The sequence below is a fragment of the Callorhinchus milii genome, unplaced genomic scaffold (assembly GCF_018977255.1).
Source record: "Callorhinchus milii isolate IMCB2004 unplaced genomic scaffold, IMCB_Cmil_1.0 Scaffold13, whole genome shotgun sequence".
NCBI lineage: Eukaryota > Metazoa > Chordata > Chondrichthyes > Chimaeriformes > Callorhinchidae > Callorhinchus > Callorhinchus milii.
Genome location: NW_024704754.1, coordinates 12,039,585 through 12,056,395, shown reverse-complemented (window position 1 = coordinate 12,056,395; position 16,811 = coordinate 12,039,585). Strand labels below are relative to the sequence as shown.

Genomic DNA, 16,811 nt, shown 5'->3' with positions numbered 1-16,811 from the left:
CCTTTGGCCCATTTGATCTTATCCTTACAAAGCTCGTTTTCAAAAAATGTTGCCATCTTGGATTCCTGACTCACTGTTGTGGGCCCTGTTATATTTTAGCAACCCCAGAGCTAGAGTGTGAGTGTAGATCATATCCAATTTGTAGCTATTGTAAATTGTATTTCTCTTTGATCAGAAGCAGCAAATGGGGCAAAAGGCATTAGGGAGCCCTTCGTCATCAATATAATCCAAAAATTAGACCACTACAATTTTTTTTAGGAGATTGATTCAAGGAATTTTTCATTATTTGTTAGGCATACTGTGAAAACATTTTACACTATTGGAGGAAGGAATCTGGTTATGCCACTAGGAAATGGTATTTTAATGTCATACTTTGTCTTCTCACAGAGACCGTATGAAATCCGGTCCAGCACACCTGTTAACGAAATTCTTCACATGTTCAACTCTAACAGCATCAACTATCCCTCCACATGGTCCGCGGGTTTAGAATCGCTGCTGCGAAAGGTAAGACCACATTTAGCAAAATCTTGGGTGCTAACCGCTCTGAGGTTTGAATGCTCTTTGCAGGCTAGGCGCTGAAACACTTGGTGGAACATGTTCTCCATTATAATGTATCAACCTCCACCACTGTCAAATGGCTTGCACAGTCTGTGGTGCCTGCCCCTCACTAGCTATCATTCCAATCATCATCAGTCTACCATCAGTTTAGAAGGGAGTTTCTCCTGGTTTCCTGGCCAAGGTTCCCCCAGAGAAAAAAAATTCGCAATTTCACTTCATGATTGTTTGTGGGCCATTGTCACAAATTGGCTGCCATGTTCGTCTACAAAATCCACCATCACTACAGTTTACAGTAGCACTTGTGAAGCACTTCCAGATTATATCCTGACGTGAATGGCACTATATCAAATGCAAAGGTTATGATTATATAAGCGGGAAATCCACTTCAGTGCAATCTCCTTTCATGCCTATCGGAACAGAGAGCCCTTGACCCACATCTGGTGATCAGTGTGATTTGATATTTGCAGTATTTTGGTTCCTGCTGGAAATCTCGGTGGCTGTGATGTGAAAGCTTGACATTAAAAGCAATGGAGCCAAGAACCCCTAAACACAAATCCTTACAATAAATGCATCATGGAATAGCACAGCTCTAATTCTAAGTTTATTTTTCATCCTTCATCTTTATTCATTCTTCTCAGTTGATTACAGTGAACCCAGTCCAGCGCCTGTCCAGTCTCACTGATATTCGGAGCGTTCCTTACCTTGCAGACATGAACTGGGATGCAGCGCTGCAGAAAAAAATCACAGCGGGATTTATTCCCAATGTAAGTCGGTGTCTGCTATTTCAGCTCCAAGGTTTTCTGCTTAATTACATCATTAAGTCTACATAATTATTACATAATTCTATAAAATACACAGTTAATTCACTTTACAGTATATTATTATAACATATTTCCACAAAATACACATCAATTCACGTGATAAGGCATTATATCTGTGACGGTCTCTAGTAAGGTTCCTGCTCGCAGTATTCCAGGGCACTGCTGATGACAGCACTGCTGATTGGCTGATCCCACTCAGCTCCCGTCAATCCTGTGAGCCAAAGCCTTAACTAACGGGAAGGGTGGTCTTAGCTGGACAAGCAGTGGGAAAGCTTGCCATGCAGTGTTCTCAATGGGCGAGCTGTGGCGTTTTAGCTGGTTAGACTCCAGCAGTTACCTCGGTACACACTTTGGGGTCTCCAAACCTTGGCTCTCGCCAACTTGCATCCAATACTCTCCAGAATCAGATAAGAAGAGTGCATCCCTCCAAGGAGACTTTTGCGGACATGATTTCCAGTGTAGGTGACTTATGTATGTGGGACTCTTTCTGGTTTGGAAACTGTTGCTCACAGCAATGGGGAATTGGGAAAGGTGGGAAGACATTGGACAAAACTACAGACTTTTCCCTTTCTATCTTGTGTGGTTGCTATCTTGAAGACTGTTAACATGTAAATATATCTGCATGGCTTAGGTACTTTGATGCAGTGGACAACGAACATTGGAATGTGTAGTGAAATTTTATTTGTGGAGTCCCATAGCAAGTGGCTAGCACGCTTGCCTCTGAAGCAACAAGAGGACCCGGGTTGGATTCCCGGGTGGGATAGGGCAAAACCTTAGGCAAGTTTGCTTACTCCACACACACTCATCTGCAATACATAATGGGGGACTAGATTGAGATACGTATAAGACATACAATTACCATCAGTTACTTATGTCAAAGAATTTGACTTGTGTCAAATAAAAAATGTATAAAATTAAAAGTTTACATAATCATTTAATTTAGTTTTATTCATCTGGCGATGTGGGCAATGCCAGCTTTATTGCTCGTCCTTGATTGTCAGGGCGGTGTTGGCCATTCTGGTGTTGGGCGGGGATTTCCAGGATTTTGTCCCAGCAATGATTAAGGAACAGCGATATACATCCAATTCAGGATGGTGAGTAGCTTGGGGGTTCCTTGGAGTTGTTCATATGATATTACTGATCTTGTTCTTCTGGATGGGAGAGCTCACAGAGTAGGTAGGTGCTGTTGAAGCAATGAATCTAAGCTTTTCTATGATGGCTCAGTGTATACATGCACCAAGCAATTCCAGTTTCAAATCCAGGCATGTGCTGAATTATCTACTCTCAGCTGGGGTGGGATGTCAGATTGGGAAAGGATGGAGGTGCCTTGCATGGTCAGATAATATACTGATACTCACTATCTGCATTCGTACATAAAGAATGGCACTGGTGCAATTAGTGAACCATATTTCAGTGGGTTCAGGAAAAGAGAAGAGAAAATTGAAGGACAAGAAATTTACTTTGCTAACTCCATTACCTGTCTTGAATGTCCTGTTTATCTCATTTGATGATAGAAAGGACGCCTGAACTGTGACCCCACCTTTGAACTTGAAGAGATGATTCTGGAGTCTAAACCTCTTCACAAGAAGAAGAAACGATTGGCAAAACGACTGAAAGAAAATAGGAAAGATACCTCTGCGCTGGTCAGTGATCAAATCTCCAACGCACTAACTTACACTGTAAATTTACATTGTAGAAAACATCAAATCACAAGAATCCCAGGAGCCCTGACCTGTGGGTTATCGCTTTGCCTCGTGTTCTGTATAGCTTGAATAGCAAATAAGAGCTTAGTAATTAAAATATGAATGCAAAGTATTATCAGTGCATTAATGAGAGCCTCAACTATTCCAGTGCCACAGCATTTCTGTGCCATTCCATATAATTATAAATGAATAACCTGCAATTAAAAGATACACTGAGTGATACCAAAGCTTTGCCATAAATTAGTATTGTGTAGTATTTGGCAAGTTATTACATTTTTAATTGTTTTTCTACATTTATGAAAATACAGCTGGGATTAAAAAGAGTCTCAGGTCAACTCCGTCTCCTTTTGCTCAATATTGCTGTTTTAAAACAAATTACAGTATAGAATTATGGGAGAGGCAAGAATGAGGAAGGCCTTCCACTCCAGACTCTGAGACAATTATACATACAATATGCACAATGTGTCATGTACTGTACTTCGAAAAATGCCTGGGAAATGATGATAAATCAGTAGTTTTACAGTGAATGTAATTAAAAATAGAATAAAAAATAAGAAAAGGTTTGTAATATATTCAGACTTTGCACTGACTTGGCACAAATGAACGACAACTTCCCCCTCCTTGCCTTCTGTCTCCTTGTTTCCTGCCCTCTCCGTGCTAACCACACCTTTTTGCCTTTCACTCACAGTAGCTGAAAATACCAGCTGTAAAATGCATTTCATCGTTCCTCTGATGAAAGCTCTCATTATGAGAACCTGTTATGGAAATTTTGCTTCTCATCCCTGTAAACATTGTCTTCCGCTGATTTCCCAGTGCTGTGTCTCAGAATAACAATGTTGGTATACACTGCTATTAAATTTCCACAGCACAGAAATAAACTACAGGGTAATAATAATAATATAATAATATAATAATAATAATAATCCTTGCATTTGGTATAGCGCTTTTTACGTCTTCTCGATGTCTCAAAACGCTTCACAGAATAGACTGTGAAGTGAATTGACTGTATATTTGTGGGCGAAACACAGCAGCCAATTGTGCACAGCAGTGTCCCACAAACTGTTGTGGATGGAAAATGACCAATTTATCATTGTTTTTTGTTTTGGAGGGATTATTATTAGACGTGTGGAGTAAGGAAATTTGCCCAAGGTTTTGCCCTGCCTGGAATTGAACCCAGGTGTCTCGCTTGCAAGTCGAGTGCTCTAACCACTGAGTTACAGGACTCCACGAGGGTGATTGTTATGAAAGGGACACTGCTTTCTTGAAAGACCGTTTATCAAATCTGTCGTTGTTTATTTGTAAATACAGAGTATATCGGTGAACAAAGTCGCATTATGCAAAGTCCTGGCGCAATGCTTGAACCCACAACCTTCTGACTCAGAGGTGAGAGAGCCACCAACAAAGCCAAGACATGTAAAGAAGCTCCAAGGGTTAAGCTCTACCAACCAACTATCTCATTAGGCAGACATCAAGCAAAGGCATGAGAAATGGTCCGCGCAACAATAGGCAGACGGGACCTCAGTTAAACATCTCATCCGAAGGATGGCACCTCTGAAAATGGAACACACCCCCAGCACTGCATTGGAGTGCCAGCCTAGATTATGTGATTCCAAGTCCCAACGTGGGGCTTGAACTCACAACAGCAACAAAAACAACATTACATTTGTATAGCACCTTTTATGTTGGAAGGACATCCCAAGGCACTGGACAGTGAGTGTTTCGAACCGAGCTGGGGGTTGGGATCGGGGAGGGTGGAGGGCAGGTGGGAAAGGAGGGTGACCAAAGGCACCGTCGAAGAGGAGGATCTTGAGACGGGTCTTGAAGGAGGCAAGGGATGTGGCGAGGCAGAGGGACTGCAGGATGGAGTTCCAGAGGGTGGGAGCCCGCGGGGGACATGAAGCAGGCTGGAGGCCGCTGAGGGCCCGCGGGGGACATGAAGCAGGCTGGAGCCCGCTGAGTGGAGGGAGCGGGCAGGATGGTAGGGGATTAGGAGGTCGCAGAGGTAGGGGAGCAAGGCCATGGAGGGCCTTGAAGGTGAGGACCAGGATCTTGAACTGTATCCTCTGTGTGATGGAAAGCCAGTGGAGATGGGCGAGGATAGAGGTGATAGGGTCGTGGAGCCTGGTGCAGGAGAGGACACGGGCTGCAGTTTGGATGATCTGTAGCCTATGGTGGAAGAAGTTGGGAAGGTTGACAAGCAGGGAGTTTGCATAGTCGAGCCTGGATGTTATGAATGCATATACACGCAACTTTCTGACTGAGAGGCGAGTGGAATATTAAAGAGGTTGGGGAACTACTGGTGTGTAATTCATTTTTACTTGGGTTTCTGCAAAAAATGACACTCGTTTGTCACTTTAAGGATTCATTTGGAGGAGTATTGGTGTTTAATATTAACTGGAGCAGAGAATAGGAGCTTACTGGATAATTGGTCCTGGCATTTAAAGACTTGTGAAAAGAACATTGTGCAATTAATTAAATGCTGCAGAAAGAACAGCTGCTATTCACTTCAGAGCACGTCAGGATTTAGAGATGATTATTCAGGAAGCAGCGTCTTAGCTAAACCAAGGTTTAAGGTGATATTAGGACAGATACAATTCTCATAAAATTCTCATCTAGATTTTTCAGGCTCCTATAGATCCCACTGATCAGTCAACCTCCAGTGTTGTTAATATTTGATGAACGGTTATTGCTTTGGTTCCAAAGCAACCTTATCCAATTTTCTCCACTCTCAATTTCCATGTTGTTTACTGTAGGTAGTAATATCTTATTGAACATTTATACTGCTCCTGTGAGCCTAGGTTTAGTGTGAAAGTTCAGAAACAAGAGGGAAAGGGCTTGTGATTGGGCCAAAAGCAGACTGGATAGACTAACATCAGTTACCGGAATCCTACAGGATCCTAGGGAGCTTTACAGAATCTCAAAACAAAGTGTGTCTCTTAAAATAAATTTCTGCCTTGATAAAGGACCCAAAGGATTAATCACCCAACTTGTTGCATAGTTGCATCAATTGCTGCAGCACGGAAACAGGCTACTTGGCCCAACTAATCTGTGCCGTTAATTATACTCTACATGAACCTCCACCTTTCCTGTTCCCCTCACCTATAATAATAATAATAATAATATCCTTACATTTGATATTGTGCTTTTCACGGCTTCTAGACATCTCAAAGCGCTTCACAGAAAAGACTGTAAAGTGAATTGACTGTATATTTGTGGGCGAAATGCGGCAGCCAATTGGGCACAGCAGTGTCCCACAAACAGTTGTGGTTTGAAGTGACCAATTTATTATCGTTTTATTTTCTTGAGGGATTATTATCAGATGTGTGGAGTAAGGAAACTTGCCCAAGCTTTCACCCTGCTGGGAATCAAACCCAGGTCTCTCTCTTGCAAAGCGAGTACTCTAACCACTGAGCTACAGGAAATTTTCTCTTATTCTAAAATTCTATTACTTTTATAATTATTTTTCCTTGCAAAGATTCACTGAAATTTAAATGCTTTCTGTTTAGGTTCTCTCCTCTGATTACTGAAAGCTTTACCTCCTTAAATCTTATATCTTATATTATATATTACTTATATCTTATATTTTGTTTTATCTCAAGCACGTATCAAGTTTTCCTTTAAGTACATTGATGATATTTACTTCATTCACAATTTCTAGCAGTTGAGTTCTACATTCTCACTAGTCTCTACATGAAGAAGTTAAAAATCATAGCAACATGAACTGAATGACTATAAAGATAAGGAATGAAATGGACTGACTCAGGTTCTGACATTCGCACTTTCTGCTCCTCTCAACGGTAGGTTGGACTCAAATTTTGCTGGAAAAACCTGCCTGGATCATTTGGATAAATTATCAATTGGGCCTATACATTAAGGTCCAACCAAGACCACCTTTTCTCTGGAAACAAGGAAGTATATGAGCTCAAGTCAACCCATTTGATTCATCTGCTCATTGCCCAAATTGTGGTGCTAACAGTGGCTGTGGTTGGTCTGTCTGTCTGTCCGACTGAAAGAAAGTTTGGGCATAGTCTTTTCTTATGGAGAGATGATAATCTTAATTGAATAAATAATGGTACAGACTGTTCATTATTTGATGGTGTAGTTCTCAACAGATTTCAACATACAATCCCTAATCCCTACTTCTTTAAGCAAATTGGAAATGAATACTTAGCACTGTTTACACAAAAAGCTGCTATCAATCTGCTAAAGGCGTGTTTTAGGCACTGCAATGTCTAGAGACACAACCTTAATAATAGAAACATAGAAACAGGAGTAGGCTGTTCAGCCCCTAGAGCTTGTTCCATCATTTTATAAGATCATGGTTGATCTGTACCTCAAGTCCAATACCCCAGCCTTGCCCCATATCCCTTAATACCCTGACCTAAGATTATGCCCCCTTGTTCTGGATTTCCTCTCTAGAGGAAATAGTTTTTCTGTAACTACCCTATCGAATGCCTTTATTATTTTAAAAATCTCAATCAGATCACCCCTTGACCTTCTAAACTCAAGGGAATGGGGACCAAGTTTATACAACCTGTCCTCATAATTTAACCCTTTAAGCCCCGGTATAATTCTGGTGAATATGCGTTGCACTCCCTCCAGAGCCAATATATCCTTCATGAGATTGGGTGCCCAAAACTGAACACAGTGCTCCAGATGGGGTCTGACCAAAACTCAATGTAGTTGAAGCATCATTAAATTTGAGAAACAATAATGTCTCAGCGGCACTTAAGAGAACAATCAGCAACACATGTTTATCAAGCCTTCAAGTTATTCACGACACACTATAATTTTAAAAATTAGAGAAATCTTCCAGCAAATGTAATTGATCTATTTATGGAATGTCCTTACAGAGCAACTTTATATGTATTTTTTTCATATTTCTTCTCTCATTTCATGCTTGCTATCAAATCCATCAAGTTGTGTGACGATCAAGGTTATCTCCTGTTCAAAAGAGATAACCTTTCCCGAGCAGTAGAGGAGCGCATGAATTCTGAGTGACACTTTATCTGATCTGGCCACCTATTGTGAGAAATTTGAGTGCATTGATGTGATTTGGAAAATGTAATTTCTGAAAGGTGTTTGTAGATCAAAAGGATAATTTAATTTTTAAAAGTGTTTCATTGACATAAAAAACTGTCAGGAAGCTGCATGGAGATTATAACAAGTACCAGCTCAAATTATTAGTGAAATTAATCTGTTCCTTAAAGAATAAAATATATTTTTGATCCATATGATAGCAAGCTGTGCTAAGTTAGCTGATCTCAACCAGGGTCGCAGTTAGGGCATTACTATTATCCTCAGCTACTGGGATTAGGGAAGGGAAATCAACCAGGGATCCAGCTCCTGATTGCTACACAGTGATTACCACTATAGGTGGAAAGGTAGAAGTCCTCTACCGTAGCACACTCACCTCGCAAGAGAGTGGACCCGGATTTGATTCCCGAGTGGCATGAAACCATAGGCAACATTTCCTTAATCCTTAATTCTGTGACCTAGCAGTAAGTAGGAACACGGTTGTTAATCGACTGGCAGATCGCTTTTTTGGGGGTAATAATCCCTTAAAAAAACGTTTTAAAAAAGAATAATTTGATCACTCAATCCATGACTGTTTGTGGGACACTGCTGTGCACAATTGGCTGCCGCATTTCGCCCAAAAAATATACAGTGAGTTTACTTTACAGCATATTCTGTGAAGCGCTTTGAGACATCTCAAAGACATGCAAGGCGCTATATCAAATGCAAGGATTATTATGTTGAATGAGGACAGACGTGGGTGGTCATTCACTTTCAAGGATCCCGTGAACTTGGAAAGTTACGTAAAATGCAGCAACAGTGATGGAATCATACAGTATCCCCCACCCCCCCGAAGTAGAAGAAATGGTTCAAAATATCTTGAGAGGATGGGAAAAAATTGGTGAGGAAGGAGAGGACAATTTTTTTTTGGTGACTTTGTCTTCTCTCAGACTGATAGAAGCATTTAAGGATTCATTTGGAGGAGTATTGATGCAATTTTCTGCTTTGAAGCTTACAATCTTCTTCTTGGAAGTGAATCTACTGAATCAAATTGTACACGGAGCTACCTTGTCCTGAATACCAATCCTGTGGTTTTTATGAGAATTCCTATTGTAAAACACAATAATAATAGCGGAGGATATTAAAAGTTAGTGTAAGATAAACCCCAGTCGGTGATGTTGTTTTGAAACAATGCCAGTCCAGCACTGGTAATATCTAGAGACCTAGATATCTTTCTTTAGAGATAAAGTGCTTGTTTCTGTTTTGACTCAAGAAAAAAAATGTTGATCGAGAATACTTTTCAGAATTTATTTGACCAAGACGTAAGTGAGAATAACACAGTTTGTTTGTATTTAACCATGACAACAACAACACATTACATTTGTATAGTGTCTTTCATGTCGGGAATATATCCCAAGGCGCTGACAAGTGTATATTAGTTAAATGTAAGATGTCTCAATTATATTGAATGATAGTTACTCCATTTGAGAAACCTATCTCTTTGACTGCACCTTTGGTCACCTTCTTGTCTCAAGTTCCCACTCAGACCTTAGTAAAGCCCTTTGAGATATCCTCCTTCTGATGGAGCTTTCTAAATGAAAGTTGCTGTTGATGATGAAATAAAAATGCAAATAATTCAAGTTTATAATCAATTTATGTATTTGTCTCTTTTCATCTCCTTATGATATGGTTGTTCAAAATTTGAAGAACGGACACCTTCAGCAACATCTGGAAACAGTCCAGAAGGAGTTCATTGTTTTTAACAGAGAAAGGTAAGTAGGTCTGACGTCGCATTAGACTGCACCTGAGTTATGTATCATTGTGTAACTGCAACAATGTTAGAAACTAGTGTCCGTTTCATTGTGCATTTTCTTCACTGCATAGATTTAAATTTGGGTGTAATTTACAAAGTGTGGCATGTTTGTATCTCTTAATGAGGGTGCTAATCCTTTCATAAATAATAATAATACTTGCATTTGATATAGTACCTTATTATGTCTTCAAGACTTCTCAGAGCTCTTCACCGAATATACTGTTAAGTGAATTGACTGTATATTTTGTGGGCAAAACTAAAAGGCGCATTCTAGCCATATTCCAGCCCCAGTTAACCCTCCGAGCCAGTGTTTCTCTCATTACTAATCCAGATGGGGTTGCAGACCTTAGTGTCACTGATTGCAAAGTGGCAGTAACCATCTGCTCATTCCCATTCCCCTTCATCCCCAAATCCTGTCCATCTTTTTAATTATTGTTGACTATCTGTATCTGCAGCATGTTTCAGGAGAAAACTATTGCCTCCCATCTATCAGAGCTTGTGATCTCCAGCAGCATTCATAGACACACCTATTGTCAAAATGAATTCCTTGTTGGTCAAAAAAAGGGTCTCCAAGCAATTGAAGCATTGATAAATTCAGGAAGTGTATATTATGACAAAATCATGTATCAGTTTAATCTACAAAGGAAACCAAGAGATATAGGGAAATCCACCTACCGATATCTCATAACTTCAATTACAATCAGTTCTGAAGGTCTCTCTAGTGACCTACATTGTGTTCTTAGCTCATTCCACTTTATGAAGCTTCTGTTTTGATTTTGATTCTAGCTCAGAGTTGTACGAAATGTCAGCTACATTTATACTGCTGCTTTTGTTTGTAGCATCCATTGACCAGCATATTGAAAAGTTTTGTATGTAGTTTGACTTTGTAAAGATTACATCCCTTCCAAAAAAAATTAAAAAAACAAATTTGGTCACTCAATCCACAACTGTTTGTGGAAAACTGTTGGCTGCCATGTTTCGCCCCCAAAATATACAATCAAATCACTTTACAGTATATTCTATGAAGCGCTTTGAGACGTCTAAAAGATGTGATAAGTCACCATGAGGCACTATATCAAATGCAATGATTATTATTATTATTATTGATAAGCATTGTATAATGTTTGAAAGTTGAGGCTACTAAATGACTAAGGTATTATGCTCAAGAGCACACTTTGCATCGCAATACATTTGGCATACGTTGTAGTTGTGCTAGAAGCTTTTTCCTGAGTGCTCAAAGGACAAAAATGTTGTCCATTCCCACCTTATTTCGCACATAAAAGTCACCCACAAAATAAAAGAAAGACCAAGCCTTAAAAAATTGTCAGTTTCATGAAATTATAGCCTGCTCAAATGGTCTGATTTCTGATCTAATGCAAATCTTACCTTAAAGCATGGTAGGTCAAAATTCCACTTAATCTTAGATTTAGACTTTCACTGATTGCCAGGAGGAAGTAACCATTCCTTCCTCTTCATCCTCCGATCTGGTCCATCTTTTCGATTATTCTTATCCAGCAGAGGAGCTTTGCATCCTAGCAAAACAATGAGAACAAGTTTAGGTTTGCGTGGAGCCAGTTTAGATCATTTCTTCCTAAAAAATTAAAGATTGTGGAGAATTATAAAAAAATCTTCAATCCAGTCTTAATTTGGAAGCTGGTCTTTTTAAGAACTATGAAAATTTGGCTTCTAAATTCAGACTCAATCTAAGTACTTGCCACAATTCAACGCGATCTGAAATTTTGAGACAAAATGGTCTGACAGGCTAAGACTAGGTGAAATTTTGCTTGCAGTGGAACATGATTATTATGACAGTAGTAATCACACAAGTTGAACTTCAAGGGAGGTTAATTAATGTGTGCGAAAGTCTTGGCAATTCAGAGTTTGGTTGTGCCAATTACAATTATAATATAAATATGATAAACAGGAAATAAAAAGCAATTCATTGATTTGCACCTGAGCCAGCAGTCTAAAGGCATGTAGCAGCACTGACTCCAATTTTAGTTGGGTCATTGATTGTCCCTTCAGTGGGAGGATATTGAGGTAATTGTAAATACAAAGACATTAATCAAGTTTTAAGCTTCACTTTACTTGATGCACTAGGCTCTGTAAAATCTAATAATAATTGACAGTATTCATGAACAAGAATTTAAAGAGAAAGGATATTCCATTGAATTGACTTATAAACAATATAAAGGGAGATGCTGTAGTTGTATTGTTACTATCTCTCCATGCCGCATGTTGCAGTAGTAATAATAATATAATATGAATAATATTCATATTTGATATTGTGTAACTGGTTTAATTGGTAACACTCTGAGTCAGAAGGTTGTGGATTCAAGACCCACGTTGTGCCTTTGAACTCACATAATCTAAGATGACACATCAGTGCAGTGCCGGGGAAGTGCTGCATTGTTGGAGGTACCATTCATTACAGATCATTAAACATCTGACAAGCACTGGTTTGAGCCCTTGTTAGGTAGTTAGCAGGAACCAGAAACTCCTTGTGAGCTGTAATGGTGAGCAACACAACTGAAATGCATGAGAGCATTTGCTCCATCCTCCTACACACACACCCTTACCCACTGAATGGTGGTTTCACTAGTTGAAGTTGTGGATGTTTAGCAGCAGCTGTTGCTTATCTCTGTCAATCTGAATGGGTGTGTGTTCATAAACCCAGACTCCAGGTAATTCCAGCTGTTGTCCCAAGCCTCCCTTGGGGTCTCCAAGTCAAGGTTTGGGGACCCCAATGTACTCTAAGGTCCCCAAGCCTTGGCTCTTGCCAACCTGTGCCTAAAACATTCCAGAACTAGGTAAGCAGGATGCACCCCTTCATGGAGAGAGAGCGTGTTCCATTCCAAAAATCTATCTCTGGGATTTCCATGTGTAGGTGGGATGCAAGGAATTCTCAGTTTGGTTTGATACTCTTAAGCACGGTGATGGTTTTCCGCATGTGTCAGACACCCGGCTGACCAAATCAAAAGTGCAAAGTTTTGGAAAATTCTTAACTATGGTCATTGTTAGTTTCCAAAACCAGCTTTCAAACATAGACTGAATTTCAGAATTCTCTAAACTTCTGCACTCTTAAGTTTGAAGACAATAGTTTTAAGGCTTGATGATTTCCAGGCCTCTGAGAGACAAAGTTAAAATAAACCTTGAATCTTAGCTCCTGTGAAGTGTTTTAAAAGGGGCCAAGATATGAGATTATCCTTCACAGTAGATATCAAAGTTTTACAGCTATTTTTTATATTCATTTCAGGCTCAAAAAAAATGTAGGTGAAGCACATCAGAAACTTGCAGAGAGACAAGAGCAGCACAATGAAGAGGATGATGGAGTGAACAACAACTGGATAAAATCAACCCAAACACTGGCATGTTAATGCTTGCACTGGGAGCACATGAAACCAAGTATACCCTGGATATGATAGGAACTCCAGTAAGATTTTCAAAACCTCAAAAAAAGAAAGCATCTTCATCCAGTAAGAGTGTTTGGCAAACAAGTGTTGCTTGAGGGGAGAGAAAAGGGAGAAGAGATGAGTGTCATATTCATAACTATAGGCTCGCTTATGAGTGATGAAATAACACGTTTCCATGCAATTTCAGCTCTGTAGTGTCCATTTACAAACAACAATAACTTGCATTTATATAGCACCTTTCATGTCAGGAAGACATCCCTCTTCTAAAAGACATTCAAACCTGCTCTTCACATTAACCATACAGAAATCTATCCTATTGTGGACACTAGCCCATCTACCTTATCTCCTGCAGGAAACTTCTGCACACTCCTTGATACCCAAACATAACTGAACACAAACGCCTGAATAGTCATCCATCCCACACATATCCATCCAATATTATTCATTCCTATGTGTCTTCGTTTGCCGACATACATTTCCCCCCACCCTGAGTATTTTATCGGTCTTTGCTTACTCCTGTAACTTCCAATACTGTTCCCGTTCATTGTTACCAACCAAATGATCACCTGATTTGAGTCTAAAGGAGTTATTAGTTTGCCAAACACTTTTTCATGAAGACTGTAACAAGTTAATAAAGCCAGTTGCCTCGTGAAGAAAAAGCAATTTACGCCAAGTCAACACGAAATTGAATTTTAATGGATTTAAATGTTGACTAAACTGGAGAAAGAGTATCCACAAAATTCTCTGATGGGACAAGTCGATACACTGATAAGGACCATTTCATTTAACCTGCGTCTTAACCTGCCTAGAAATATTTACCGCTGACTAATGTAATCCAGGGCTCAGCTGTTGTGAGCAACGGCACTGTCATTGTTTAGCAGCTTTGAGTTTCTGTCACTCAAAAAACACAATAGAAAAATGATTTATATGTTTCTGGTTTAAGCTTTAATTCATGGATGTTACTGTTTGCAGGGGGTGAAAGTCAGTTTTTCAAAAGTTGTACAACTTTCAAAATATAATAGCCTTTTGAGACCTAGAATAGCATATTTTGCACCAAAAATAAATACAATCTTACAATTTCTGTGCATTTCAAATATGTTGTTAATCAGCAATATGGGGTAATTGTATTCTGCTGCACAAAATGCTGTGGCCTTGTAAAGGAAGATCTATACTGGCAATTCCTATGTTGTCTTATCTCAAAACTCTTCATTTATTGTCATTTTGAAATGTAGTGATCTTCACTCACTGTTTTCTAGCTCAGTGTAGCAACTAATCCGCACCTGCAACAAAAACAACAACAACAAATTACATTTAAATAGTGCCTTTCACATTGCAAGGCCGTCCCAAGGCACTGGACAGTTAAGGGTATGGACTCAAGCTGGGGGTTGGAATTAAGAGAGATGGAGGGTAGGGGGTGAGAGAGGATGGTCTTGAGACAGACCTGAAAGGTGGCAAGGGAGGGGGCGAGTCAGAGTGTTTCCTGGATGGAGTTCCAGAAAGTGAGGGCAAAAACACTGAAGGTCCGACCACCAATGGGGGGGAGGGGGGGGGGAAGGGTGGGACATGGAGAAGGCCATCGCCTACTGAGGGGAGGGAGGGGATGTCAAGGTGTCCCACAAGCATCAATGAGCCGAATAACTAAAATCTCTTTTGTGATTTTGGATGAGGAAAGTATATTCAAGTCAGGGGATGAACTCCTTGCTTATCTTTAATCGTGCTATGGGATCTTTAGCACTCACAGTAAGGAACCATAATTTGGGTTTAAAGGTTCACTTAGAAGAATGGCTCTTCGGGCAATACAGTGCTTCCCCAGTGCTGCATAGGAGTGCCAGGCTGGTCTGCAGATCTGGAGTTGGACTCATACCCAGATTCTAAAGGTCAGAGTCATGCAAACTGAGTGGAACTGATACGTGATGAAGATGATGCCTCTTTAAATCTGAAGGGTTGAGAGAATATTGATTATATTTTCATGGAAAGGGTTTCAAAGTAGCAACTGGACAGAAACCTTGAAGATCAAATTATGGGGCCCAATCACAGAGCTCTCCACAGTATCTTCTGCTACTTACTGACAAACTAAATGTAAGAAGTCACTGGGAAAGGGTGGGAATTTGCAGTTTGTATCTGGAAAGAATCATACTCTGGCTGGTGCTTCAAGGCAGTGATGTATTTTTGGGTTTCAGACGTATGTAAAACTAAGCAGATTGTGGAGTGCATACTGTCTGATATATTTCATGGAGTAGTGAACATATATCAGGCAGTATGCAATCCATTACAATATGAAATTCCCACTTTTTTTAACTCCCATCAAATTCTTCTCATCCTTCTTCCTCTGACGGACTATGGTTCCATGGAGCCTTCTGGCATCTTTAAATCAGGAAATCTGATTTATAACCGCTGAAAAACTTTTACAATGATAAAATTGCTTTGTTTAATTGCAAAAACAGAATTATTAGCTGACATTCATTTGTTGTCACTTTACGGCCATAAATAAGTTTTTAAGATACTTAATGCCTGGAATATGTGATCGCATTTATAAGTATCCTACAACAAGGGAAAGTTATGTAAATAGAATCTACCCATTGGAAATGACATTTCAAGGAACAGATATTTATCAGAGCATTTCTGTTTTTTGTTTCTATGGTGACCAAAGATGAGGCTACAGGAATCAAGTTGAAGGCGATATTGTGTCATGGATAGAAAATTGTTTGGGAGATAAGAGGTAGAGAGTTGGTTCAAAAGGGCTGCTCTTTGATTGACAGTGACAAGAGGTATCCCCAAAGGGATTGTGCTGGGTCTAAGCTTTTCATCCTGCATATCAATGGCAGGACAAAATAATAATAAATATGATCCTTACATTTGATATAGTGCCTTATCACATCTTCAAGACGTCTCAAAGCGCTTCATAGAATATACTGTAAAGTGAATTGACTATATATTTTGTGGGTGAACCGCAGCAGCCAATTGCGCACAGCAGTGTCCCACGAACAGTCATGGATTGAGTGAAAAATTTATTTTTATTTTTGAAGGAATTATTGCCCCCAGAAAAGCGATCTACCAATCGACGAACAACTGGGTTCCTACTTAATAGTCGGTAAACAGATGCATGTGGATTAAGAAAACTTGCCCAACGTTTCGCCCTGCCCGGCATGATTACAGGAATAGAGAGGAATTTTTCTAAGTTTGTGGATGACATTAAACTAGGAGTTGCTAGTTTACTTTGAACAGGGCAGGCAAAAAAATGTAAAGAGACAATAAAAAAATTAAACGAGACGGCTGAACTTCAGATAGAATTTACAACACTGCAGAGTGTGAGGAAGTACACTTCAGATGAAAGAATAGCTGTTGGGAGTATGTTCTAAATGGGAAAGTGCTAGGAAGGGCAAATGAATAGAGAGATCTAGGAGTTCATATCCATAGACCCCACGAAGGTTATACAAGCCTCAGAGGGTGTCCAGTAATGGTTCACTAGATTAATAACTGGGCTGAA

The 16,811-nt window shown here is 39.7% G+C and overlaps 2 protein-coding genes across 2 annotated transcripts in view; both read left to right on the top strand.

Moving 5' to 3' along the window:
* Positions 1-1,061, top strand: part of LOC103177291 (serine/threonine-protein kinase 32A) — a 50,252-nt gene extending 49,191 nt beyond the window's left edge. Inside the window, exons 9-10 of the mRNA XM_042340068.1 lie at positions 388-504; positions 1,026-1,061. Coding sequence (XP_042196002.1) covers positions 388-504; positions 1,026-1,061 — 153 coding nt within the window. The remainder of the gene's footprint in view (positions 1-387; positions 505-1,025) is intronic.
* A 177-nt stretch (positions 1,062-1,238) lies between these two features.
* Positions 1,239-14,362, top strand: LOC121850036 (serine/threonine-protein kinase 32A). Its single transcript, XM_042339966.1, has 4 exons — positions 1,239-1,322; positions 2,894-3,022; positions 9,806-9,870; positions 13,168-14,362. Exons 1-4 carry the CDS (start codon positions 1,269-1,271, stop codon positions 13,286-13,288), a joined length of 369 nt encoding a protein of 122 aa, XP_042195900.1. The 5' UTR covers positions 1,239-1,268; the 3' UTR covers positions 13,289-14,362.
* Positions 14,363-16,811: the final 2,449 nt, after the last annotated feature.

Bases quoted from the DNA above. Each gene is read 5' to 3' on its own strand.
- LOC121850036 (XM_042339966.1), top strand. From the start codon at position 1,269: ATGAACTGGGATGCAGCGCTGCAGAAAAAAATCACAGCGGGATTTATT. The intron at 1,323-2,893 runs GTAAGTCGGTGT...ATTTGATGATAG, and splicing joins CAGCGGGATTTATTCCCAAT to AAAGGACGCCTGAACTGTGA. The intron at 3,023-9,805 runs GTCAGTGATCAA...CAAAATTTGAAG, and splicing joins GGAAAGATACCTCTGCGCTG to AACGGACACCTTCAGCAACA.